Genomic DNA, 26908 nt, shown 5'->3' with positions numbered 1-26908 from the left:
TCCAGTCAATATTTTTTGTCAAATCATATGGAATATTAACTGAATTAGCAATGCCTTTGTTACTGCTAATTGAGATGATGATTGGTAAATGATCGCTACCATGTAAATCAGGAAATACTTTCCAGGTGCAATCTAGTCGAATTGAAGTCGAACAAAGAGATAAATCTAATGCACTTGGACGTGCCGGAGGTCTTGGGATCCGTGTCATGCTACCCATATTTAGTACCGTCATGCTAAAATTGTCGCAAATATTATATATTAGAGATGATCTGCTATCATTGTAAACGGAACCCCACATCATTCCGTGCGAATTGAAATCTCCTAAAATCAAACGTGGAGCAGGAAATTTGGAATGTTATTGATTGTCTTTCAGGATTATAAATTGAATGATAAAAATCAACTATTGCGCAAATCCGTTGATATTACAAAGTTAATAACAGAGATAACATATATCGGTATATTGAAGACATAGTAAAAAGCAGTTGATATTAATATTTCAAACAATAAATTAAAACTTTTCTCGGTAGCCGGCTGCCCAGATCAACCGATATAACCAATTAATAATTTTAATAAATATTTGAAATAATAACACATGGATCAATTAGTCCCGAGACTAACAATGGAAACAACATTTTTTTTTTTTTGCAAATTTTTTTTTATTCATCAACATAATAACCTTTTAGAGTGAAACAATGGTTCCAACGTTTTTCCAATTTTTCAATACCATGTTTATAAAAAAATTTATCTTTCGCTTCAAAATACGCTTCAGTTTCAGCGATCACCTCCTCATTTGAGCCAAATCTTTTTTCCTGCAGCATTTTTTTTAAGATCAGCAAAGAGCCAGTAGTCACTGGGGGCTAAATCTGACGAGTATGGGGGGTGGGGAAGCAGATCAAAGCCCAATTCGTTCAATTTCGCCATTGTTTTCATCGACTTCCATTTTTCATGAAGGATAGTAAATACACTTCTATATGATATCTGTGTCATCTCAGCAATCTCACGGAGCTTCACTTTACGATCTTTCATTATAATTTTTGTCACTTCACTCACATTTTCCGGTGTAACGGCTTCCACAGGTCTACCCGAGCGTTCCGCGTCATTTGTGTCGGTACGACCACGTTTAAACTTGGCGAACCACCGACAAATCGTTGCTTTTGATGGACAAGAGTCCGGATAACATTTTTCAATCCATTGTTTCGCTTGCACGGTGTTTTTACCCATTAAAAAACAATGTTTTATCAAAACACGAAACTCGGTTTTTCCATTTTTTAAACAAACTACAAAACAACTTTACTCCAACCTCGATAACTCAGCTGTTTCTGGTCGGATCGACTTAAAATTTTGACCCGTTCCAAGCAAAGGTTAGTACTCTAGAAAGACGTAGTTACTGGTTTACTACGAGCGCCATCTCTGCTTTAGTCTCGGGACTTATTGATCCATGTGTTAAAGTGGAAATAATAAAGAATCAAGACGCGCGTGAAATTTGTTGACCTTTATTTGGTGATTTAAAATGATTTTATAACAACTGTTTAGAATATGTCAATGCAATGAATCAACTATTTTGTCTTAATCCTATACACTCGTTTATTTTGTATCACGTAATTACATTTATAAAAAATAGGTAAGTTTTTATTCTTTACGCGAAAGTATTGCAAATTTTTCTTCAGTTTCCTCGAATAAGAGCTGTGAATCAAGACTTCCCGGGACTCCAATATAGGATATTGTTGAAACGTTCACTCGGGAAGTCAGTGAGTTTAGTGATGCATCCGAGCATCTTGAACCGAAACATACTAGCTCGCTCGCGAATAATACCAATACTGAAATTTTTACTAACAAATATCTTTCTCCCGTGACACTTGTGGAGCGTGTATTAGTATATACGGCCTCTAGTAACAACAAGTGTTGGACTAACATCCCTTCCCATTCCTTAGACGATCTACGTTTCGGGCTTGGCCGGCGCCGGTACTGATCAATGAATTCTGGGGCTACCAGAAGATGTACATTGAAGGATGATTTACCAGTCCCAGGTCGGATCATCTAGAAACTCCCTGTACAATTTCAGCTAATCCCGATCAGTAACAGAGTAGCAACCAGGGGTCATTGACGGTTTGAAACAACTATTTTCTTGGTTTGATAGGCAAATAAACGTTTTGTTGTTCTAAAAAACCGGGATTTTTTCATGTAGAATGTCATCGTGATTCCGCTTGCAGCACACAATCGCAAATCTCTTACCAAATCATGTTTATTGGTAGATCCGCTGATTTTTCCCCCACTCAGAATTTCCTTGTCGGTTTTGAGTCCTCAACATACTGTTGTTTTTTTACATCTTGATAACTTCTTTCGAGTTCCATTTGATGTTATTTCTGAACACGATCCACTATTTTAATCAAACTTGCACCAGTTGTTTTCTATAGAAGTGTAAGCAAATCACTGTCAAAGATTTTCGATTCCAAAAATTAGAGACGTGCTAGCGGCGTGTGAGATTGGTACAAATTTACTTTTAGTCAGCCTTCATTTGCATGCTCAAGTTAATGAGCTTCAATTGAACTTGAGACTGTTTGGTACTCCATCAAAAGGTTATTAACCTTCCAGCTCGATAAAACAAACCCAATCTTTGGATTCCACACTCAAACGAAATGAAAGAACAAAAAACCCCGTTTAATGGAGAAGCTCCCTTAATAAGCATTGTTTATATTGATAAAGGGTTTTTGCTGATATTTTTTGGCAACACTGTTTTTGACAAATCACGCGTGAATCGTGTCGTTTTCCAGTATATTTACAATGCAACTTTTTCCATCTTTCAAAGGTTTTTTTTCAAAACGTTGAATAATTGTTGAAGTGCTCGATGTCAAAAGTTCAATTCAGCTATTTTTCCCCGAATCACATTACCTACAATTCATTTAAATAACCTCGACGAGGGACCGAACAACCTTTGTCAAAGTTAATCTTGATTCCAGAAAACAAGGTGAGCTTGACCCTTATAATTGGCTACACAAGCTCTAGGCGAAAAGAGTAATGATGTGTTCTCCCGAGTGGGTAGTTGGTAGTGGGAGTATTTTTACGTAACGTGAAATTTCGCTTAAATTAGATAATTTGTTGGTAGGTGTTTATATTTGAATTAGCTTTGGGTTAAATGTCAAAATAACATCATCGTCCTGATCTGAATGAACGTGCTCATTAAAAGAAGAGGCTCGTTATTTTTGAGAATATGAAAGATAATAAATTTCTTGTGAATTCTCAGAATGCTGCTTGTGGGTTGACCAGTTGTAATATTGTGTTACCAATGCTCTTTCTTAAGAACTGGGAACATATAAACTAATTGACAGTTATCACTGGGCTCAACACCAATAGTACAATAAAGGGATGCTAATTATCCCCGTTTTAGGCTTAAATCTACACTTTTATAAAATGTACAAATGAAAAGTAAATTAATGAACAATTCCAAAAATTTTGGGACAAGACATCAGACTTCGTATACTCCGAATTGTATGAAACTTTACCTGTCGGGTGTATTTTTGCATGCACTTTTTGGCAATTCGTTGTAATTCGCAAACTAAATTGTTCATAAAGGGTGTCCATGAGAATGTTATGCACTGGAAAAAAGTTGGATCGTCAGTGCATAATAGTTCATATTAAACTGTCATGCCACTCAGCAGTTCAACAACATACAGTTTTTGCTACGAAGACGAATCAAAAAGTATATGAAAATGTTTATGTACCCTATGGACAAACATTGGTTAACCCCATAATGAATTTTAATTTAAACTCGTTATTAAAACCTTCACTTGACGAGAATGGGATTAGAGCATTATTCAAAAATGAAGAACAGATCAACGTGAATAAGAAGAAAAAACTGTCACGTTTTCTGTGCGCCTCCGAATGTTGATAATGTAAATTCGCGTAAATTATGTTAGTTTTTAACTCTTCGTTTGCAAGAATTTGAAACGATGCTCCCATAAAATACGACATCGAATAACACAGAAAAAATACGACAACAAATAATACACTTCAAAATAATAAGAAATAATAGAATTTTTTTGTGCATTATCAAATGAACCTTCTAATGTTATCGATGATGTGGGTGCTCATCGAGTTGCATTTGATTTTTGATTACACGGTTAAAATAAAGTATCCATTTACGTGTTTTATTACACACATTTCCAGCAAAGTGGGAAATTTATTGAATGAATAAATAACTTTTTCTCAATAATAGGTAAAGTGAAAACGTGTCTGACATTACCTAGAAACCAAATTGAATAGATAAATTACCATTTTTATAAAGATTTTGATATAAAACATGATGTATTTTCGGAATGCTTAGAAATTGCAAATTGTGTGAAAATTAATTAATAAAAAATACTGATAATTTTTTTAAATCCGCTTTCGCTTCCTAAAATTGTTCAAGAATTGGAATATTTGTTGTACACGCATTAAAATCCCAGTGACTTAAAACAAAAAAAAAAACGTTTAGCAGCCCATCAAATTAAAAAAATTAGTTTCAAACCGAGATATCGTAGATTCAAACAAAACATGTTTGTTTTATGGTTGTTCTAAAAAAATGTTGGTTGTTTAAAGAAAACAACCAACATTTTTATCGTCACTCTATTATCAAAAAAATTCGTTAGAATTATTCCTCGTTGGAATTATTCCTCAAAGTTGACATTAATCCACCTACAACTGAGTTAATAAAATTATTTTGCATACAAAATGAGATAGAGCATTTATGTCTTTAGAAAAATTGTAGATCTTGTTCAAACAAGAAAACATGCCAAATACATGAACAATGTAAAATGCATTGGTGTCGAGATATGACGCACTGTTTAATAAGGACCCCCATCATAACTGTTTTCAATGAATTTTTAGAATTTTTGGATGTTCTACAATTATATTTTAATTATCAAAATACATATTTTTGTCAAAGACTGCATATTTTTAAATTCACAAACAAAAAAGTTTTTGAGCAAATTAATTACAAAATACCACATATTCAAGTATCAATATCTCGAAGATGTGGAAATATGTGGAACCAATTTCAACAAAGTTTGGAAGTTTGGTCAAAAAACTATTACAAAAATTAGTAGTCACAACTTACATTTATATGAAAACACACTTTTTCTCCCACTTTTGCGATGATTATTTAAGTCGATTTTATCGAGTGAGAAACAATGTTCTGCTATATTATCATAAACACAATTGATAAAATGGTTTAGAAATATCGATATATTAAATTCGTTGAGAGGTTTTGAAATTCGCGAGGCGACTTAACCGGGAACGAGGTGAATGAAAACTGATTTCGAATAGGCTGACATAGAACAACTGAAAATGCGCAGTGAACAGAATTAACTTAAAAAAATAACACCTGCCGAACATTACATGCCACTATTATTGAAACGTGCATAAAGAATAGATCGAATTCTGTGATGGGATAGATGTGTTATTATTTAAAAAATAATAAATTATCACGTTTCAATTCGGTTTTTGTGTGTGATAAATAAAATTCACTATTATTTGTATACCGATGAAACATCTTCGCATGTAGCCTAAAACGAATCATTTTAACCGAAAACTTGTCTGGAACAAACCAAAGCAACTAACAATGGAGAAGCGAACGAATTGACAGCATTCAATGAAAAGATTTGAAAGACGTGAACAAATTGAAACAAAATACCATACAAATATCAAGCGATAGCTAATTAAATATTAAACAACTTTTTCTCTCTGTTTTATATTTTCAGAGCTGTCGCAGCATATTTGCGTGCGCTCAACCTATCGCCCTACAATGCAGTCGTTCATGGCAACTTGGCATGCGTGTATTACGAGCAGGGTCTCATCGACATGGCCATCGATACCTATCGACGAGCCATCGAGCTACAGCAGAACTTCCCCGATGCTTACTGTAATCTGGCAAACGCTCTTAAAGAGAAAGGGCAGGTTCAAGAAGCAGAGGATTGTTACAACACGGCTCTCCGGCTGTGTCCCAATCATGCCGATTCGCTCAACAATTTGGCAAATATCAAGCGAGAACAGGGTTACATCGAGGAGGCCACCCGGTTGTACTTGAAGGCGTTGGAAGTTTTTCCCGAGTTTGCAGCGGCTCACTCGAACCTGGCATCGGTGCTGCAGCAGCAGGGAAAGCTAAATGAGGCTCTATTGCACTATAAGGAAGCCATTCGTATTCAGCCGACGTTTGCCGATGCATATTCCAATATGGGAAACACTTTGAAGGAGATGCAAGATGTGGATGGTGCACTGCAGTGCTACACACGAGCTATTCAGATTAATCCAGCGTTTGCCGATGCACATAGTAATTTGGCCAGCATACACAAAGATTCTGGCAATATTCCGAATGCAATTCAATCGTACCGGACGGCATTAAAGTTGAAACCTGATTTCCCAGACGCATACTGCAATCTGGCACATTGTCTACAAATTGTTTGCGATTGGACAGACTATGAAACTCGTATGAAAAAACTAGTTGCTATTGTGGCAGACCAGTTGGAGAAGAATCGATTACCGTCGGTTCATCCGCATCATTCGATGCTGTATCCGCTATCGCATGATTTCCGCAAGGCGATTGCCGCTCGACATGCCAATCTATGCTTGGAGAAGATAAATATCCTACACAAACCGCCATATAAATTTCCGCGCGAGCTGAATGGCCGCCTAAGGATCGGGTACGTGAGCAGTGATTTCGGAAATCATCCGACATCGCATTTGATGCAATCAATTCCCGGAATGCATGATCGTTCCCGAGTGGAAGTGTTTTGCTATGCACTTAGCCCTGACGATGGAACAACGTTCCGGAGCAAAATATCCCGGGAAAGTGAACATTTTATCGAATTGTCGCAAATTCCTTGCAACGGTAAAGCCGCTGATCGGATTCAATCGGACGGTATTCATATTCTGGTCAATATGAACGGTTACACTAAGGGTGCAAGGAATGAAATTTTCGCTCTGAAACCAGCACCTATTCAAGTTATGTGGCTGGGCTACCCTGGAACTAGCGGGGCTAGCTTCATGGATTACATCGTGACGGATACGGTTACGTCCCCTATGGAACTTGCCGATCAATACAGCGAAAAACTCGCTTACATGCCCCATACCTATTTCATTGGTGATCATCGTCAAATGTTTCCACATTTGAAAGAACGTTTGATTGTTAGCGCCAAACAACAGAATAGTCAGCTGGTCGACAATGTCGCAGTCATCAATGCTACGGACCTTTCTCCGCTCGTAGAAAACACCGATGTTAAAACAGTCCGTGAAGTTGTAATCACAAACAAACCGGTCGAAATTCAACATAAAATTGTTGAACTTCCAACGACAACTCCGGTTGAAACAATGATTGCTTCTGGTCAGATTCAAACCTCGCTGAATGGGGTGGTGGTACAGAATGGCTTGGCTACTACACAAACCAACAATAAGGCAGCTACTGGAGAAGAAGTTCCGCAGAATATCGTCGTTACAACAAGACAGCAGTACGGTCTTCCAGACGATGCGGTCGTTTACTGCAACTTCAATCAACTGTACAAAATCGATCCGCATACTTTGGCTTCATGGGTAAACATACTGAAGAATGTGCCAAACGCAGTGCTTTGGCTGCTGCGATTCCCTGCAGTCGGTGAAACCAACATTCAGGCGGCTGCCCAACAACTTGGCATATCGCCTGGAAGAATTATCTTCTCCAATGTTGCCGCCAAAGAGGAACACGTTCGTCGTGGTCAATTGGCGGACGTTTGTCTGGATACACCACTCTGTAATGGACACACCACTTCGATGGATGTACTGTGGACGGGAACACCGGTGGTTACACTGCCCGCAGAGACGCTAGCATCAAGGTATGTACTAAGTTTATAGAATACATGTGATTCCCTGGTGAACTATATTCTATTCTATTTCTCCAAACAGAGTGGCAGCATCACAACTTGCCGCACTAGGTTGTCCGGAGCTGATCGCTCGAACCCGACAGGAGTATCAGGACATCGCCATCAAACTAGGTACCGACAAAGAGTATCTGAGAGCAATTCGTGCTAAAGTGTGGGTGGCCCGCTGCGAGAGTCCACTTTTCGATTGCAAGCAGTACGCTCAAGGATTGGAAATGTTGTTCTATAAGATGTGGGAACGGTTTGCACGAGGGGAACGACCCGATCACATATCGGCCAAAGAAACATCCAAGTGAGCTCCGATGGTGTGTTAAAATTTTCACGAACAACACACACACACACACACGTTGCTGATCGTTGGGAAGTAAACCGACGTTAATGTGATTTATATTTTAGGGATCACACATTCTGTTTTTACTGAATGAAGTTGTTTTTTTCGGGATGATAGATAGATTCTAAGATAGCAATTTTGATTTTTAACTTATGTTTTCAAAATTGACATAGAGATAATTCTTTAAATTATAGTAACTATAATTTAAACTACAATGAGTTGTTGAGGAATTGTATAAAGTATACTAATTAAATGGACATGAATTTTAATACTCTTTTGATAGCATGGAAACAGAGTTTGAGTTTGAAGTGTGTCTGATTTGTTTTCTCTATTTGTATATTGCACGTAATACAATTTTTCCTGTTTCTTTTCACAATTTGTTGTTGCACATTAAGTTACTGTAACTAAAAAATTGAACTGATTGAATTCAAATGTAACAGTGATAAACTAATTTAAAATAAATACAATAGTCGATTCGACATTGTAACGAATGCAAAAAAAAAGTATATTACAATACGAGCAATGCTACTTGTAGATAGCGTCTTGAATTTTATCTCACTAGTTGCATTTTACAGTAGCTCTTCATTAAAGAAAGTATTTTCAAAATCGCAAGTCACAAAAAGGTTACACATAAACGGCAACACGGTGTTTGTACATGATATTCAAATTTGAATATGGCAGACAGATAGCAGCAGTTTGAATTAGTATATGACAATTAGAATGTCATCTGGCAGTCAGTGAGTGATGAAATGTGGCACATTTGTAATGAATATAAAATGAACTAGCTGTCTGTCCGGCACAAACGACACTGACTCTTCTTGCGCAGCAGTCTACAGCAAACAGAAGTTTTCCATAATCCTTAGAACTGCTTAGAGCGATCCATGTGATCGCCTTTGTAAATAGATGTACCCGCCCCTTAGAGAACTAGTGGAACAAAATAAAACAAAGTAGATACTAGTGTTTTCTGAATACAACTATATGAGTAATAGTACGGAATAAATTCATGTTACTTAGAAAAAACAATCGATATATATTATCACTGATGACGATTCCAATCATTTTCACGGCCTTTCCATTTGGGAGCTTGTCATTTTAAATTTTCTATCAATGTTGAATATTTTCTATTCCTCAAATTAAACAAACAGACTGTGCTGGAGCGAATAATAAAAGACATATTTTATGTTCAGTTTACGAAATACAACCAGTTTCCAACTACCTTTATTTTTCTTCTAGCATTTTTACCGTTCGTAAATGCGTTACGCATATATCTAGATGTAATGTGTGGTTTTATACAATAACTTGGTTACCACGTGATGCCCCATGCGGTCATCGTTTTTAATCACTATGTATATCTCCATCATAGCAAACGATTGTAAGATTGAAAACACTCTTTTGGAATGTACTGACATATCGCATCTTTTCCAGTTTATGACATGCCGATGTTTTTGCTCGAAATTTTTTTTTTGCCGGCAGTGTTACTTCATTACTTTAACACGAAGAAAACTGTCGTTGAAATTCATAATATTTTAGTGGAAGTGGAAGCATACGGTGAACATGCTTTCAGTGAGTAGAAAGTGTTTTGCGTGTTTTAAACCTGCTTCAATTCATTAGATTTCGGGTTGACGGGTAACGCTTCGTAACACCTTTAACTTACATAAAAATAACGATACCTAAGGCTCCGTAACGCCTAAAAGTTAAAAAAAGTTACGCTTCGTAACGCCTATGATTCACAAAAAAGTAACGTTTCGTAACGCATATGATTCACAAAAAAGTAACGCTTCGTAACGTCTATATTTTACAAAAAAGTAACGCATATAACGCTTCGTAACGCCTATGTTCGTAATTCCTATAACTTACAAAAAAGTAACGCATGCAACGCTTCCTAACGCCTATAACTTACAAAAAAGATAACGCATGTAACGCTTCGTTACACCTATAACTTACAAAAGAGCGACGTAACACCATAATTTCCACAAAATAACTCATATGATTGGTAACCATCAATTTGGGAAAATTTTCGTATGCAACGCTTTCTAGCTTCTTTAAGGGGTCTAACACTTTTGAAAAATCATTTATTGTTATCTTTATATTTTCTTTATTCTATTTATTTTCAAGCCAATCGGAACAAAACTCAGCAAGTTATGGGCCTTTATCTTTGCTTAGCTCATACTGCGAAGGAGTAAGAGCTCGACGCACATGTCCAAGATTTCTGCTTCGATTGACTTAAAAACTTGAGTGTTTACTCTTGAAAAGGGGGAGGGGGTACCCAAGCCAAGGTAATGTAGTATGATTTTGCAGAAAAAACACTCAATTGTTCCGTTCCAGGCTTCACAGAACGGAGAGCCTCGATGGAGCTGAGACCGATGTCCGATACAATGAAGTAGTGATTAGAGTTGGGCAATTCGCTCCTGAGCTGTTCCAATGAATCGAATCATAAAAGTAAGCTGACAGCTCACAGCTCTTTTCAAAAGAACCGCAGCTCACTAGCTCACTCATTTGTTCGCCGCATTGAGAAGATAGGAATAGACTACGAGTTAACGGATTTTCGGCTCTTGAAAAGCGAGTTCTAAACGAGAAAAAATGTTTTTACCAAGTTACGCTATCTCTAACATGTCTGCATCTATCCTTTTTCAACGGATTGAATAAGACATTATCAGTAATAAATATTACCTCTCACGGCGCAAGAAAATCGGGTCACAAAATTAACCATCAGTTCAATCTAAATGAGATGATACATTGAATCGAATCATTTTGGTGAGCTGATAGGTTCGGAGCTGTTCTTTGGTTCTAGTTTGCTGTCGAACGCTGTGTTCACATGTTCACATTTTTCTTTATGCGGTGCACCAACATAAGGAAACGATTTCGATGCAATATAATCAAACTATAATAAACCACAATTTCTTTTTCTTATTCAAAAAGAGGTCAAATTACTTGTTTTATAGAGAATACTATACTAGAGTTATATTTATATTGGGTTTGAAGAAATTAACTTTTGACACCAGTGTGGTTTGATTGTACGGTATGAACGTTGCTTAACATATTGTTGACAACAACGCCACCAAACCAAAATGCGTCGGTTTCAGGAATCAGCATCCATAGCAGGAGGGTGCTGCTCACCAATATGAACTGTTTCGCACACCTCTAGTAGTGATCTATGGGCAGAGCAGTGCTGTCAACTGTTTTTTCCAAAAATCTGTATTTGGCGGAAAAATCTATCTGTATAATATCTTTCTCGAAAAATCAAACATCGATTTAGGGTGGAAACTGATTTTGCGACCAATGGTCGCTCGACCTGGTTTACTCCTATGGAATCAAACACAAAAACTGAAAATCGGTATTTATCTGTATGAAATTTGAAATATCGGTATTTTGAGAGAGCATATCTGTATTCCTGTATCGAGTCCAAAAATCGGTATAAATACCGAGAAATCGGTATAGTTGGCAGCGCTGGGGCAGAGTATCAATGATGTCACAGATGATTGACAAATTTGAAAAAAAAGTTGGCAGCTCTGGATAGATTTGACAGTTTGGATAAACTGTGGGAAATAGAAAAGTGATGAGCAACACAACGATGACAGTGTGTATGTTTATCCTTCAATGCGCAAGAGTGAAATCTCTCTGTACTTCATTTTCCCGTTTGTTTTTCCATTTTCTGCTATTCAACATAGGCCAGGACATGTACAGGCGAATTTCCCTTACTGATGACTAAGGTAAGTAAGTATCTGCACACAGTCCTTTACATATCATGTTTTGTGTCGGTGTTTGTGAGATGTACAGTTGAGTTATTTCTAGTGAAAAAGGATGCGGAATTTAATTGCACATTTTTAATCGTCCTTTGAAGAATTAAATTCAGAATAGGTGAAAATTATTTCCTCGGAAATTTGTACAATCTTTCTTCATGTCGCTTTTTTAATACTTAGCTTTCTGCCAAACCAAATACAATTTTACAACATTAGGTTGATTCGCTCAGGATCATATAGCGACTTTTTCCAATAAGTAAATATCGCCACACGTAACTCAGTTTTCCACTTTTTGCCCGTACTAGAAATTGATAGAACACTATCTGTGGAGTAAAGATTAACCTTGTAATGAGATAAAATGATATCTTTGGTGAACATCGGTGGTAGTGGTTGCCGAAATTTCATTAACAGTGGCAAATGAACAAAAAATGAAAATTAACAAATTTGCCATCTGCGCGTAGTAGAGGTCTGCTTGAAGCAATATTGTGATTACGTCTGCCTATAAAATATGATGGAAGATCCATTTTTCGTAGTGAAAGAGTAAGTCCTGTTTTCATATGATATAATGAATACATAATTTGTTAACGAAACAATGAAGAAAAAATTCCAGAAGTAACAATAATTTGAGCCAGTAACAGAAATCCAGTCGAATAAAAACAAGACTTCGGGTTTATTCCATTTATTGTGAGTCTAAATACTGTAGCCTATATTAGGGCTATTCATGCCATTGAAGGTATTCTTAGCGTGTTCCTATGTCTATAACTGATCGTGGTACGCAACAACATGCTCACATGTTGTATGAAAGGATGCTGAGCGATTTGCATATATCAAAATGTCCAATGAAAAACTTCCAAGCACAGAAAAAATTTAGAAATTTTACAAAACCGATACCATTCTGCATTGCAGTAATGATGCAGATGGATTCGCGATATTTATTTTTAAAATTATATTAGCACCTCGTGATGTTTGCTAATCAATCTGCTAAAATCAGTACATTATAAAAATAATTTTTTTTAAATTTAATCAATCTGTAGACATTTAAGAACATATTTGAAAATGTTTTGTTGTCTGAGCGCAAGTTTGTAATCTACGCCTGTAGCTGTCAAGAATGGATATGAATGTTGTACTTTATTTAACTAATTGACCGTGCTTTATTAGCGCCAACTCTGTCTAACTTTTTAGCTTATTAATTTGAAGTAATACCATTATGAGAGCAACATTGGGAATGCTGAGGTCTGCCATTTAACTTTAACACGCAATCACTAGTTTCGACTGTGAATCATTCAAACTGATTGCCTTTAAAGTTGCCAAACGTTTACCACAGATTTTCTGCTGAAGTGCTAGTTGTCCACTACACATAATCGTGTAGATTTCACCATGGAACAAAATATAGTATCCACCTAGCGAAAGAGATTGCTCTAATCCCATTCACGATAGCAAACACCAGCACGAGCGTTCAGCAGAGAGTATAACAAACTATGTGTTCATCAACTTGTTCCAAGTAATCTGACAAGCACTCCTCGCGAAAATCACCCTAAATGTTTTAAATGGGAAAATGGCATGTGAGAATTAAGTCGCTGAAAGCGAGTAAATACTTATCCCAAAGAAAACACATTTCAGTCCACATGCTACAGTCTATAAGGTTACTGTCCCGAAACCATATAGCGACCCTTACACGAGAATTATTAATGTCATTTTTTATGACTACTATGTAATGACATTCTTAATTTGTATGGAGAATTCATCGTTACTGCCCTCACACGTTTATTAAAAATGACATTACTTTTTACTAATGACACTTTTAATTATCGTGTAAGGACCGCTTATAACTTCAAAATGGTATGCGTCTCGAGAGCAGCAATAGAAGTTGTGATCGCTCTTGTCAAAGCCAAAAGGACCACCATTTGAAAATGATTTAGCTTTGACTAAACTATCGCAACTTCATTCTGCCTTCACACCAAATATGTTAAAATTGGTCTAACAACAGTTGTGTAGATCAGAGCTGCCAACTTAAAAAAAATAAATACCAATAATTCGGTATAGTAAGCAGCGTTGGTGTAGATCCAATAAATTTATCTATATTTGAATCCCCATCACTCACTAAAAACTCAACTCCAAGTGGACAAGATTCTTCGTATGCTGCAACTATGAATGAGTTTGTCTCATCGACAACATTATCAAAGTCATTTGGGGATTTAATTGTTGGATTGTACCCGTGTAATCTACTCGTCAAATTCTCAGCGCTAAAATGTGTGGCAGTAAATTTAATGCGGCTAGTTTTGAGGTTTTTAATCGACACCCAGTCCCGTATAGTGAAGAGCAAGGCATTTTTTAAGGCCAAATATATATACCTATGATCAGATAACGAAGATTTAAGCTCATCGGGAACGAAAAATTCATGCAAAGTTCTGTTGGAACAGAGAGTTACGTTCTAAATTTTCCATAGCTCCGTTGTACTGTACCGTTCACGAATTCCATCAGTTCAGAGCCTCCTAAATTTTTTGCCAAATGATGTCAACAGCATTTTCATTTTGAAATCATCGCTCGGCAAATATGCCGAACACTAAACATACTTCCCGTCTATGCCATCAATAATCAGTCTGTGACAGCGTATTGTGAGCTCTGCATGGGCAAAACCAAAAATATTTTACGTCCACGATTACACTATAGCGGCCCTTACACGGGAATTATTTTTGTCATTTTTAATGATGACTAAGTAATGATGCATTTCAAATTTTATAGAAAACTCGTCATTACTGCACGTTCATTAAAATGTTATTATTATTTAGTCATGACATTCTTAATGACATTAACTATGAATGCTTTCCGTTCAGTCAAACCTAGGACAGGACCTGACAATTGTTAATCCACTTTTAGGACCAATTTCGGACCAGCTCGTGATTGGTTGAAACTGACATAAGCAAGTAGAAGTTGTTGAAATCAAGATTACTGCAGGGTGGTAGAAAAAGTGTTGTCAGTATCGTCGGTAACAATGTAGCTTGATATTGGATATTTTATTTTTCGGGTCATCTTTTCAAAATTATTGATTTCAATAGGATTTAGGTTCAATTTGTTTTTAAATTCAGTCAATGCGGAAAGTATACGAGTACATTTAACAATCACTTGATGATACAAAGAGAAAGCCTGAAATCACGAAGTGTGATATGGACGAGAATATTGATTATGTTGGTTGAGAATAGCACCCAATCTTTGGATACTTCTGTATGTTATTATTTTGCTCAAATAGAATATGTTGAATACTTTAGTTAATAAAGCTGCAAAAATTAATTACTCAAAATTGAGTGTTTTAGAAAAATTTTATTAAGCTGTTTCAACTAAACGTTTTCTTCAAAACAAACATCTGATTAAAATGAATTCAGAGCTATATTTTTGACCGATATAACATTTGTCTAAGTGTTTTCAAATGATAAATAATTACATGTTATAAGGGGAGAAAGTTTTCAGAATGGACAATTATCTCTACTGGCAACAGTGATCGCGAGGCATTTATTATTTACAGCAGGGAGCAACCGGAATAAGAAGAGAAATATTTTTCTGGAAAAAGAAGCCAGTTGTCTGGTCCTGTCCTAGAGTCAAACTAACGTCATTTTAGTGAAGCTATTGCCCCGTTTACACTTCTGCTGGCTGCGTTCAACTGTGGTCCAATGATCCAAAGTATTAGACCAACGAAGGACCACCGTTGAACGTTTTTTCCTAAGAGGGCAGTACACTGACACCAGCAGGCTGGCAGCCAGCAGAAGTGTAAAGGACTATTCACACATTTCAGTTCCGTGACGGTTCAGTGAAAGTGCCTTCAGTGCGCCGTCAGTGTTCTTTTTTTTATCGGAACCCTTCCGTTCCGTTTCCGTGCTGTTTCCGTTCCGGCACAGTCAATGGAATGACACCGACTTCAGTGAAAATAAAAAAATATCGGTGACGACGAATTTGAGTTTGCCGGATGGACGCTACACTGACGGCGAGCTGCACTGAAACGGCACGGTGCCGGATAGGTGTAAATGCGCGCATAGAAAATGAATGAAATAATATCAGTATCCGTGCACGGTGTCGTGCCGGCACTGAACCGGACCGGATATGTATGAATAGTCCTTAAACGGGACATATACGACTCCGTACTACAGACTCTCATAGTAACAGCACAGACTAACAGACAGGACACTCAAATTAGATTCTTCAATCATTTTAACGGTCATTTCGAATATTCCTTTATTTGGGACAGTACTCACATGTGTCATGATGGCGCCACGTTACCCTATCAAAAACATCCTGTCTGTTATCTAGACTTTGTTTATTTTTTTTCATTTACCAACAGAGTTGCCATTCATACAGAATTACCTGTAATGTATTGATTTGTATACGTCCATGCGAATTTCACGCAGGATACAAATTTAATACATATTGCCAAAACTATATACATAATTGTGCCTACTTCTCATCCTCCAATGCAATACAAAATCGAACCCGTTTTGTTACAATATTTACTTACTTCTGGTCTGCCGCCACTTAAATTCGTGTGAAAACTACCAACACAATAAAAAATAGTCTAGATGAACAACGTTGAGTCAAATAAATGGTTACCTTCCAACATCGCGAAAAAGTTAAATATATTATCAACGTAATCCAATAATTTATTGTGAAAATTCATTTTTAAATATTTTGATGAAATCAGGCATCCCTGCAAGCAGCTGATCGGTGTTGACAAACGAGGGGAAACTAACTAGTAAAAAAACTTTTACATAACACAAGGGGTGTACAGATAGTAAATAGTTCGCGCAGTACAATATAGGTGGAACTAGTGCATTACGAAAAATTATTTTTATAAGAATTTACTCATACTGTCATGTCTGTTAGTCTGTGGTAACAGACTGGCGAATACCTCTTAGGGAGCCAAATGAACCGTCAAACTCCCATGCTCTAGCTTCGGAATTTGACAGTTCGTTTGGCTCCCTAAGAGGTCGCCAGTCTGTTACTATGAGAGTCTGTACTCTGTACGACTTCTGACTGTTTACAAAACTTCAGATGCCACCTTGGGGAACGCGTGTCGATTGAAGAGATAAGGAGCTCCTAAGGAAAGCGGCCTGACACTCGAGTGGTTAATTGATGTTGTCAAAAATAACCCTGCTCGAGAGCATGGTTATTTTTGACAGATCGATAGTTATTTTCCAACACTGAAAAAAATCTCGCAATGAAAATTCTAATATTAATTCCTTAGTTGAAATTATTTCCAGTGGAAAATAAACCCAAATAATTTTCCGTCCGTCAAATTTCGAAATTGGCCACAGTTTTAGTCAAATTTAACTACTCGACACCAAATAACCACTCAAGTGTCAGATTTTAACCAAAAGTTAAAATTAACCGTGAAATGGTTCACAGCCTAAGAAATGATATTTCAAATTTGCATAGAAAACTCGTCATTACTGCACAATAAGCGGCCCTTACACGAGCATTATTTTTGTCATTTTTAAATGTGCTACATCCCGATGATCAGACCAAACTGTCAACATTACCTTGGATGACTTCCCGGGTACTCTCCGTCCTCAACATGTCTGCCTTCTTTGAATATATCCGGCGAACGACCGCAACTAGGTTAAAGACAGGTACAAATACACGATATAAATAAATAAAAAATTTGAATTATTTGTATTAATCAAATCTCGGTTAATTTTTCAAAAGGGCGTATAAGCAAGTGACAGTTTCTCTTTGTTTACTTTCTCTTCTATTAATTACCAAGCGGTTTCCACGTTTATCACTCAACTCTTTGCATGAAATGATACCCGAAACAAACAAACAGAATAGTGATATCAAAGAAAATCTTTTTAATCACATCACAATAATCGAAAGAGAGAGTGATTGAAGAGAAACTGTCACTTGCTTATACGCCCTAATGAAAAATCAACCGAGAAATGTTGTTGTTTCGAATAGAGCTTGGTCCCCGTTGCAATGCATCCGCAACGGTTATTCCATTGAAAAAACATTGCTTTATCGCACTTCTTTGTTAAACAATTTTAGACATCGTAGACATCGAAAAATTCACTGTTGGCGTCTCACAAAACCATGCGTATCTCAAACACTTGAAACTTTTTATATGTCAGAAAACAGTGCTGCCATCGAAAAACGAAAAAGTACCGGTTGAAAATAACACGCGGAGTTTAAATATTACCGATTCCGGATATTTTTCGGACACAGTAATATTAGAGTGCCTATAACCAGAGTGACGACATCTCATCCGTAATTTTGGCAACAATTCTAAACATTCCATTAGCTTTACATTGAATTGACAGGTCGTTTGCTCGTTTGGAACTGGGAGCTGTCATTCCAAATGAACAGCTGTCGCCACTCTGATTATAGTCACTCTAAGTAATATATTCTTAACTTTCTTTGCGTTTCGCCTTTGGCTCGTCAGTGCTTAAAGCAGTTCAAGTAGAACTGCCATCTCCGCCTAGCAGTCCAACTTAAACCGCTAAGCAGACGCAAAGCTTACACAACTTATGTAACACTTGTTGAATATTACACAGAGTGCAATATCTTTTCTGACGTCTCGGGCGTAAACGAATGACGACTGGCTATTGGTCGCCGCAGAGTTTGAACATTTAGGGGTTTTTTGTTTTGTGCAAAAATGCACATATTTTGTTTCAGCGTTCTTTGCGTTTCACCTTCGGCTCGTCAGTGCTTAAAGCAGTTCAAGTAGAACTGCCATCTCCGCCTAGCAGTTCAACTTAAACCGCTAAGCAGACGCAAACCTTACACAACTTATGTAACACTTAACACTTCTTAGCCAGTTGGGCTCAACACTACACGGCTATCTAAGCAATACTACGTAATAATGCCAATCAACGATAAACTCTGATTTTGCAATTGCTGCGACAGAGACGCTCTGGTTAGTTGTGTACATACAATATGGACTTATCTAAGGTAGACCAGCAGAGATGAAATAGTGGTGAAAATAATAGCTCAAGCGTGTTCTTTTTTGTTCCTATGAAAGTCGCCAAAGCCATTTGCAAATATTTGGTAACGTATAATTATGTTCCTTATAATGTTTTCAGTGAAGTATTCAAGGCACTGAACAAAACACGTGGATTGTATCTTCGGTGGCGAGAACTAAACGATGTACACTCCGGTGGTACAACAGCAGAAGCTGAATGGACCACAACTGAACTGAAAAACTCTTTACGCAGCATCGAATGGGATCTAGAAGACCTCGAGGACACTATAAATATCCTTTTGAAATTTATTTTCATTTATTTCATTCACTAATTTGAATCAATTGCTTTCGAATACATTAATGTAGGGTACGCTTTCCTTAGCCATTATTCTATTACGCATTGTAGAAAAAAATCCTAGTAAATTTAAAATCGACAACAAGGAACTATCCAGCCGACGTCAGTTCATTGATGCTACGCGCGATGAGGTCAAGTCTATGAAAGATCGCATGAGCATTAATCGTAACAGTGATCGAGACATAACTGCTAGGCAGCCACTACTAGACAACAGCGAACACGGATCTTCGCAAAACCAAGCAAGCAAAAACTTCATCAACAACAACTGTATAATCGGTAGCAGCAATAACAGCGGCACGCACTCTAGTTGCAATTTGAACAACAACAATCTCAATCTAGCAGGCACTGGCAAGCATCTGATTAGCTCAGCAGGAGCAGCCATGGCCGCCTCACGACACAGTGGTGCCAAGTATTCTAAGCTGGAGAATAACATGGACGATAGTCCCACTCATTACGCACCCTCGTCTTCTTCGGTGCTGGACGGTGGATCGAATCGATTCGTGGAGGATACGCTTGTGACTCAGCAGCGAATACTGACAACGCAGGATGAACAGTTGGACGTGATCAGTGATTCGATTGGCACCCTGAAAACGGTTTCACGTCAAATCGGCATCGAATTAGATGAACAGGCAGTGTGAGTAAAGCACAATATACAGTTCATTTCAGCTGTCATGTAATGTCAATTTTATCCATTTCAGAATGCTTGATGAATTTGGAAACGAAATGGAACAAACCGAATCGAAGTTGGATTCAACGATGAAGAAAGTAGCCAAAGTACTGCATATGACTAACGGTGAGTGTTTACATTCCCAGCCAGTGCGTTTCCCATCCAAGAATCGACGTTGATGGTTATTCTGACGTTACCGATGATTTTCTGTGTTTCGGATTCGCAAAATGTTTTTACTTGCAAAAAAAACTCATTCGTATCCTGAAAAGAGCATTTCGCTCTTCTATTTGTCGTTCGTTCAGTTTGTGTGGAACCCATTTACCAACCTTTTCAATTTTTTCCCGTGACTCTCAAAAGAGATCGGAAAAGGTTGACCGAGTGATATTCAACTGCTTCGTCATCATTTATGATTGTGTAGCATCTTCATTCAACAATTATTGCCGTTCGTCATCTTCAAATTTTCCGAGGATTTTCTTGGTTTTGGTAACATCAAAAACGCCTGTTTTGAAACGTTGAAACAAGTATTCAAAAGTTTTAATGGTTGGATAAAGTTTGCTTCAAGTCTTTACAACAGTCCGATAAGGTATTTATTGCTTTATTTCTTTGAACAAGAAATTCATCACATTCCGCAAATGCCCTTCATTTGATTTGAAATTCGACATGTTATACACGAAATAAAAGTATGTTTCTAACACGAAACCAATTAAACAAATACGACGTTTTTAATCGAGATGCCAGGAATAAAAAAGTCAAATATCTTCTAACATAGTTGAAAAAGTACGTAAACTCGAAAGAAGGCGGGTGAGTAATGTCAGAGACAACTGGAGGCCGGGAATACAAACAAAACTGACATGCTCCTTTCACTTCCGAATTTAAATAATCGATCGTATTAGTTGATTGATTACGTGAATTTTGCAACTTTTACTGCTTCGCTTCCAGAATTGTAACGGTGCATCTATACTAAAGTATGACTGGAACAGAATTAAAGAACTTAATTCGAAACTTGGAAATGGTTCCGAATTCAGTTGCAAAATTCAGGTTCAAAGTCCAGATCAAGAATTCAGTTTATGCATATAGTGGTAGAATTATGAAACTGAACTTATTTTCAGAATTTAGAAGTTCTGGAACTGAATTCTGAACTTGAATTCTGAACCTGAATAAAAGAATTGAATCCAGTTCCAGAATCGAAGTTTCGAATTTAATTTCAGCACGCATGCTCGGAATTCTGGAAATTAATTCTGAAACTGAATTTAGGGATTAAATTCTGAATCTGAACCCAGGAATTAAATTCTGGCTCAGAAGTCAGTTCCAAATTCCCTATCCATTTTGTTTCAGAATTGTGATAATGAAGAGAAACCAGTTCCAAAATAGGGATTCAATTCCAAAGTCATAGTTTTAATTTCTGAACCTGTTATCTAATAAGGACTACGATTGGAAGTTTGGCACATGGAACTGCAAATCGCTTGGCTTCCCAGGATACGACAGAATGCTGCATGATGAGCTTCAAATCCGCGGCTTCGATGTCATAGCACTGCAGGAACTTTTTTGGACGGGACAGAAGGTGTGGAAAAGTGGGCATCGAGCGGCTACCTTCTACCAGAGCTGCGGCACAACCAACATTCTAGGAACGGGATTTGTAGTGTTGGGCAAGATGCGCCAGCGCATGATTGGGTGGCAGCCAATCAGTGATAGAATGTGCGTATTGAAGATCAAGGGCCGTTTCTTCAATTACAGCATCATCAACGTGCACTGCCCACATGAGACGAGACCCGATGACGAGAAGGAAGCATTCTACGCGCAGCTGGAACAAACCTACGACAGCTGCCCACGGCGGAATGTAAAACTCGTCATTGGCGACATGAATGCTCAGGTAGGCCGGGAGGCAATGTACAGACCCGTGATCGGGCTGGAGAGCCTGCACGCGGTAACAAACGACAACGGTCAACGATGCGTAAACTTTGCAGCCTCCCGAGGAATGGTAGTTCGAAGCACCTTCTTTCCCCGTAAAGATATCCACAAAGCCACCTGGAGATCACCTGATCAACATACGGAAAATCAAATCGACCACGTTCTCATCGACGGGCGATTCTTCTCCGACGTCATCAATGTCCGCACCTACCGCAGTGCCAATATTGATTCTGACCACTACCTTGTCGCGGTTTGTATGCGCTCAAAACTATCGACGGTGCACAATACTCGTCGCACGCCGGGACTCAATCTCGAGCAGGTACGTAGCATTCGTACTGCAGAGTAGCACTGCTGCAACCGTTCTAGGTACGAGGTTATCGAATCGAGGAAATGACTGGTTTGACGGCGAATGTCAGCAGTTGGTCGAAGAGAACAATGCAGTAAGAACGAGAATGCTGCAACACCGCACTAGAGCGAACGAGGAACGATACAGACAGGCGCGGAACAGACAGAACACGGTTTTCCGGAAGAAAAAGCGCCACCAGGAAGACCAAGATCGCGAAGCGATGGAACAGCTGTACCGCGCAAATGACACACGGAAGTTCTATGAGAAGGTGAACCGCTCACGTAGAGGCTACACGCCACAGGCCGAAATGTGCAGTGATACCAGTGGTAACCTTCTCACGAACGAACGTGAGGTGATCGACAGGTGGAAGCAGTACTATGACGAGCATCTGAATGGCGAAGCACAAGATACAGAGAACGGTACAGGAATCAATCTGGGTGCACGCTCAGCCGCCGACAGATTCCCAGCCCCTGATCTGTCGGAGATAAGTGAGGAGATCGGCAAGCTGAGGATTTCTAAGATTTGGGAGGAGGAGATTCTACCGCAGGAATGGATGGATGGAGTGGTATGTCCCGTCTACAAAAAGGGCGATAAGCTAGATTGTTGCAATTACCGCGCAATCACATTGTTCAACGCCGCCTACAAGGTACTCTCCCAAATCCTTTGCCGTCGTCTATCACCAATAGCTAAGGAATTCGTAGGGCCGTACCAAGCGGGATTTACTGGAGCCCGCGCCACTACGGATCACATATTCGCGATAAGACAAAAGAAGTGTCGTGAATACAACGTATCACCTATTCATTGACTTCAAAGCGGCATATGACACAATCGATCGAGAACAGCTATGGCAGATAATGCACGAATACGGTTTCCCGGATAAACTGACGCGATTGGTCAAAGCAACGATGGATAGAGTGATGTGCTACGTCCGAGTATCTGGGACGCTCTCGAGTCCCTTCGAATCTCGGAGAGGGCTACGTCAAGGTGATGAACTTTCTTGTATCTTGTTCAATATTGCCCTGGAAGGTGTGATTCGAAGACACGAGTGGCACGATCTTCCCAAAGTCCGTACAACTTTTTGGCTTCGCTGACGATATTGATATTGTGACACGTAACCTTGAGAAGATGATGGAAACCTACATCGGACTGAAAGCTGAAGCTAGGAGTATCAGACTGGCCATAAATGCGTCGAAAACAAAATACATGAGAGGAAGAGGCTCTAGAAAAGAAACACTACACCTCCCACCACGAATATTGATAGACGGTGACGATATCGAGGTGGTTGACGAGTTCGTGTATTTGGGCTCACTGGTGACCGCCGATAATGACACCAGCAGAAAAATTCATAGACGTATTTTGGCAGGAATCGTGCGTACTTTGGACTCAGAAAAACCCTCCGATAGAGAAAAATACGCCACCGCTCGAAATTGACCATCTACAAAACGCTTATTAGACCAGTTGTTTTCTATGACCACGAGACCTGGACTATATTGGCAGAGGACCAACGCGCCCTCAGTGTTTTTGAAAGAAAGGTACTGAGGACCATCTATGGCGGAGTGCAGATGGAAGACGGAACGTGGAGACGGCGTATGAATAACGAATTGCAACAGCTGCTAGGAGAACCACCTATCATACGGACAGCTAAAATCGGACGTCTACGATGGGCTGGGCATATCATAAGGATGTCGGACGACAGCCCAGTGAAAATGGTTCTTGAATCTAATCCGACTGGTACAAGAAGAAGAGGAGCGCAACGAGTGAGGTGAATCGATCAAGTGGAGGGTGATCTCAGAAGCATCCGTGCCTTGAGTGGCTGACGACGAGCAGCCATGGACCGAGTTATGTGGAGACGTTATCTAAAAATAAATTCTAAAACTGAAATTAGGTTCCGTATTCACCAGACCAGAATCCAGATTCTGAATTCAGTTCCGAAATTCAGTTTTAGGATTTGGTTTCAGAATCTAATAAAAAAATCAGTTCAATGTGATGCCGTGCGATGACGTTGCTGAACTGAATATTAATTTTATTCTAAGCTGGGGGGTGAAGTGGGTGGGGGGAGGGGTCACTCGATCCGTGCGCAACGTTTTTAGGGGGGCGGCAAATCAATCCTTGGGACCTTTTTTTTTGCTCGCCCAAGCCCAAGCCGGAGATTGAGTTCAGCTGTCACAAAACCAACGATGGGGGTGGCAAAATCTCTTATTTTGCTATTTTGCCCCGGGCGCCAAATTTTCTCGGTACGCCACTGATTGTAGAGGTTTTAAACTTAAGGACATTCGCCTCTTCGGGCCAGAAAAACTCTGATGCTATGTTTGGGGTTAAGAATCGGACCCAGGTTAGCTGCAAGAAAAGTATCGACTAGCTCTTCACGAGTAATCGATTAATAGCCTAGATAATCGATAAATATTTAATCAAGTTATTTAAAACTAACGATCGATTATGGAACTAATCGAATAATTCGAAAAAATACTATAACAATAATCGACTAACTGATTTAGTAAACTATTAATAATTTTGCTAATTGATTAAAATTCAATTGATTATTTTTAAAATTATACTCGATTCTTGAAAAATCGAGTAATTGAAAAAATCCGACATCCTTAGGCCAATACCTGTCCCCAGAGGTTTGTGCTCCTTGGTTTGATGTCTCTTTACTCTATTGCACTAGCGATACACAATGTGAACGTCAATCTTGTGCGAAACGCTATCATAAGCTTCCGTGCACGATTCACCATCTGTTACCAACAAAACGATATTTTAAACTTACGCACCTACTACTTGACACATCGAGGAGGTTCACATAACTATCTCAATCGGTCTTGTCCGACACAGACACATTACTTCGAAATGCAAAATGCGCAGTTTTTAAAATGCCTAATTGATATATTTATCAGTTATTTTTTCATCTGCTATAACAACTAAAATCTAATTTACTTTTGTCTACCTTTCTATTCTAGACCGACGACAGTGGATGGCAATCCTGGTACTGTCTATTGCTCTGGTAGTAGTGATACTATTTTACATCATACTTTAAATTAGCTCAATTTAAACCAGCAATAGACTTGGTGTACAGTTTTGAATGTTCTACGTTCGGATTGATCATGAAAAAAGACCTATTAGAGCAGGACATTACGATGACTGCATGGTTGACAAGCGGTTCTGGAAATATTAGGAAGCAAAGACTGACTCACGATTGAAATAAAACCTTTTGCTACGTGAATTAATAACAGTTTGCGTTAATCCTTTGCTTGGGAGGTTGCAGTTAACACAAAATCAGTTCTACGTTAAACACGACGGAAAAAGCATTGAACTTGCGCAAAGTGCTGTGAACATAAAACGAAATAGTACGGGCCATCATAAACAGTTAGGTTTAACAAAAGATTCCAAAGGATATCAGTCAGCGAAACATGTATAATGCGTGAAATTAGTATTTATTTAGTAACTGTAAACAGTAGTAATAATCAAACCAAATTAAAAAAAATCCTATGTGTAAATATACAGTATATTTTTTCAGGTCTCATATAAATTGTGATTAACGAGACTACCTGTTTAAGCTAAGACACGAAATAATAAATATGAAAGATTTATTGTGAATTATCCACAATTAATTTAAGAATTTATCTAAAGAATTTGATGTAGTAAACTGTAATTTGGTTTGTTATAGACAAACTAAGGCAAAACTCGATTGATTATTCCACGTTTTTATTAAATGCTCGACATTGTCACGGGTTGACACCTAGCATGTGTTAGAAAAACCTAGCTTACCTATGTAAGAAACAAGGCCGGATACCATTTCAGAGATTTATGTTTTCGTACTATTCTAGTTAAACTTATTTGTCATATATAAAACACATAGAACATTTATTTGTTCTGTTCATGTTTATGACCATACCTAATAACCTTCCAGTAAACTGACCTTCTACGCATAATTGCCCATATGGTGTGGGATTTCCGATGTATACGGGACAGTTAGATTTGGAACGGCAGTAAAGCTCTTAGCACTCCGATGTTCTTAAGATGTAAGCTACTTCCACCTTTTTCCAGAAAACCTTGTACGGCAATCCATTTGACATTTCAATATCAAGCGATAAATTACCATGTTCAACCTAAGTTAGTCTAAGAAACTCAATACAAGAATAGACCAACTATCAAAAAAACAGAATAGTGAGCCTTTTACGTAGTATTGCAATTTTTAATGGGGTCAACTACATCACACTGAATTGTGTTGGATAAAAGCAGTCAAAAAATCGCATCTGTGTTAAAAACAAAGTTACAAACAGACATTGCGCGGAACGATAGATATATGACTCGTATAGTTTGTTATTCTATTTTCTTTAGTGTCTACTATACTCTGCTACTTACGTATGTATTTTGGTTAATGTTATAATTTAAAACAAGTTTTTCGTAGTTGGACCTTTCTTATACTGAATGTTTCCTATTATCATAGAATATATCCAGAATATTTCAAACTAATTCGCAATTAATATACTTTATTTAAATTTCGAAATGCAAAACAGAAAAAAAAACACTGAAGCGCATTCCAACTAGAGGAAAGTAAAGCCGAAACTACAAGAGAAAGGCAAAAATGGCTGAAAGGAACATACGGATAAACTTTATACGAACATGATAAGTATCATTAAGACATAAAGTGAACCTAGTTCTTCAAAAGCAAATCGCCTATTGCACACTAGAATTTTGTGCCCAAATAAACATGAGAACGTTCGGAACAGAAAAATATACA

At 38.1% G+C, this 26908-nt stretch overlaps 2 protein-coding genes across 7 annotated transcripts in view; both read left to right on the top strand.

Annotated features, from left to right (window-relative positions):
• The window catches only part of LOC131433679 (UDP-N-acetylglucosamine--peptide N-acetylglucosaminyltransferase 110 kDa subunit), a 60393-nt gene extending 51665 nt beyond the window's left edge, over positions 1-8728 (top strand). For both annotated transcript variants that reach the window (XM_058600202.1, XM_058600203.1), the window contains exons 7-8: positions 5736-7838; positions 7909-8728. In XM_058600202.1, the coding sequence (XP_058456185.1) occupies positions 5736-7838; positions 7909-8179 (2374 nt within the window). In that variant the 3' untranslated portion in view covers positions 8180-8728. The remainder of the gene's footprint in view (positions 1-5735; positions 7839-7908) is intronic.
• Positions 8729-11774: 3046 nt separating this feature from the next.
• LOC131433689 (syntaxin-10) lies at positions 11775-26902 on the top strand. 5 transcript variants are annotated; one of them, XM_058600220.1, is made up of 6 exons: positions 11936-12072; positions 12135-12494; positions 19016-19185; positions 19292-19883; positions 19948-20042; positions 25125-26902. In XM_058600220.1, exons 2-6 carry the CDS (start codon positions 12463-12465, stop codon positions 25199-25201), a joined length of 966 nt encoding a protein of 321 aa, XP_058456203.1. In that variant the 5' UTR covers positions 11936-12072; positions 12135-12462; the 3' UTR covers positions 25202-26902. The 5 variants fall into 5 exon arrangements, with proteins under 5 accessions (XP_058456205.1, XP_058456207.1, XP_058456203.1 ...); XM_058600221.1 differs by having other exon boundaries at positions 11946-12072; positions 12260-12494; XM_058600222.1 differs by lacking the exons at positions 11936-12072; positions 12135-12494 and adding an exon at positions 11775-11924.
• The last annotated feature ends 6 nt before the right edge of the window (positions 26903-26908 follow it).

Source organism: Malaya genurostris, chromosome 3, assembly GCF_030247185.1.
Source record: "Malaya genurostris strain Urasoe2022 chromosome 3, Malgen_1.1, whole genome shotgun sequence".
Taxonomy (NCBI): Eukaryota; Metazoa; Arthropoda; class Insecta; order Diptera; family Culicidae; genus Malaya; species Malaya genurostris.
This window is presented reverse-complemented; position numbering and strand designations above follow the sequence as displayed.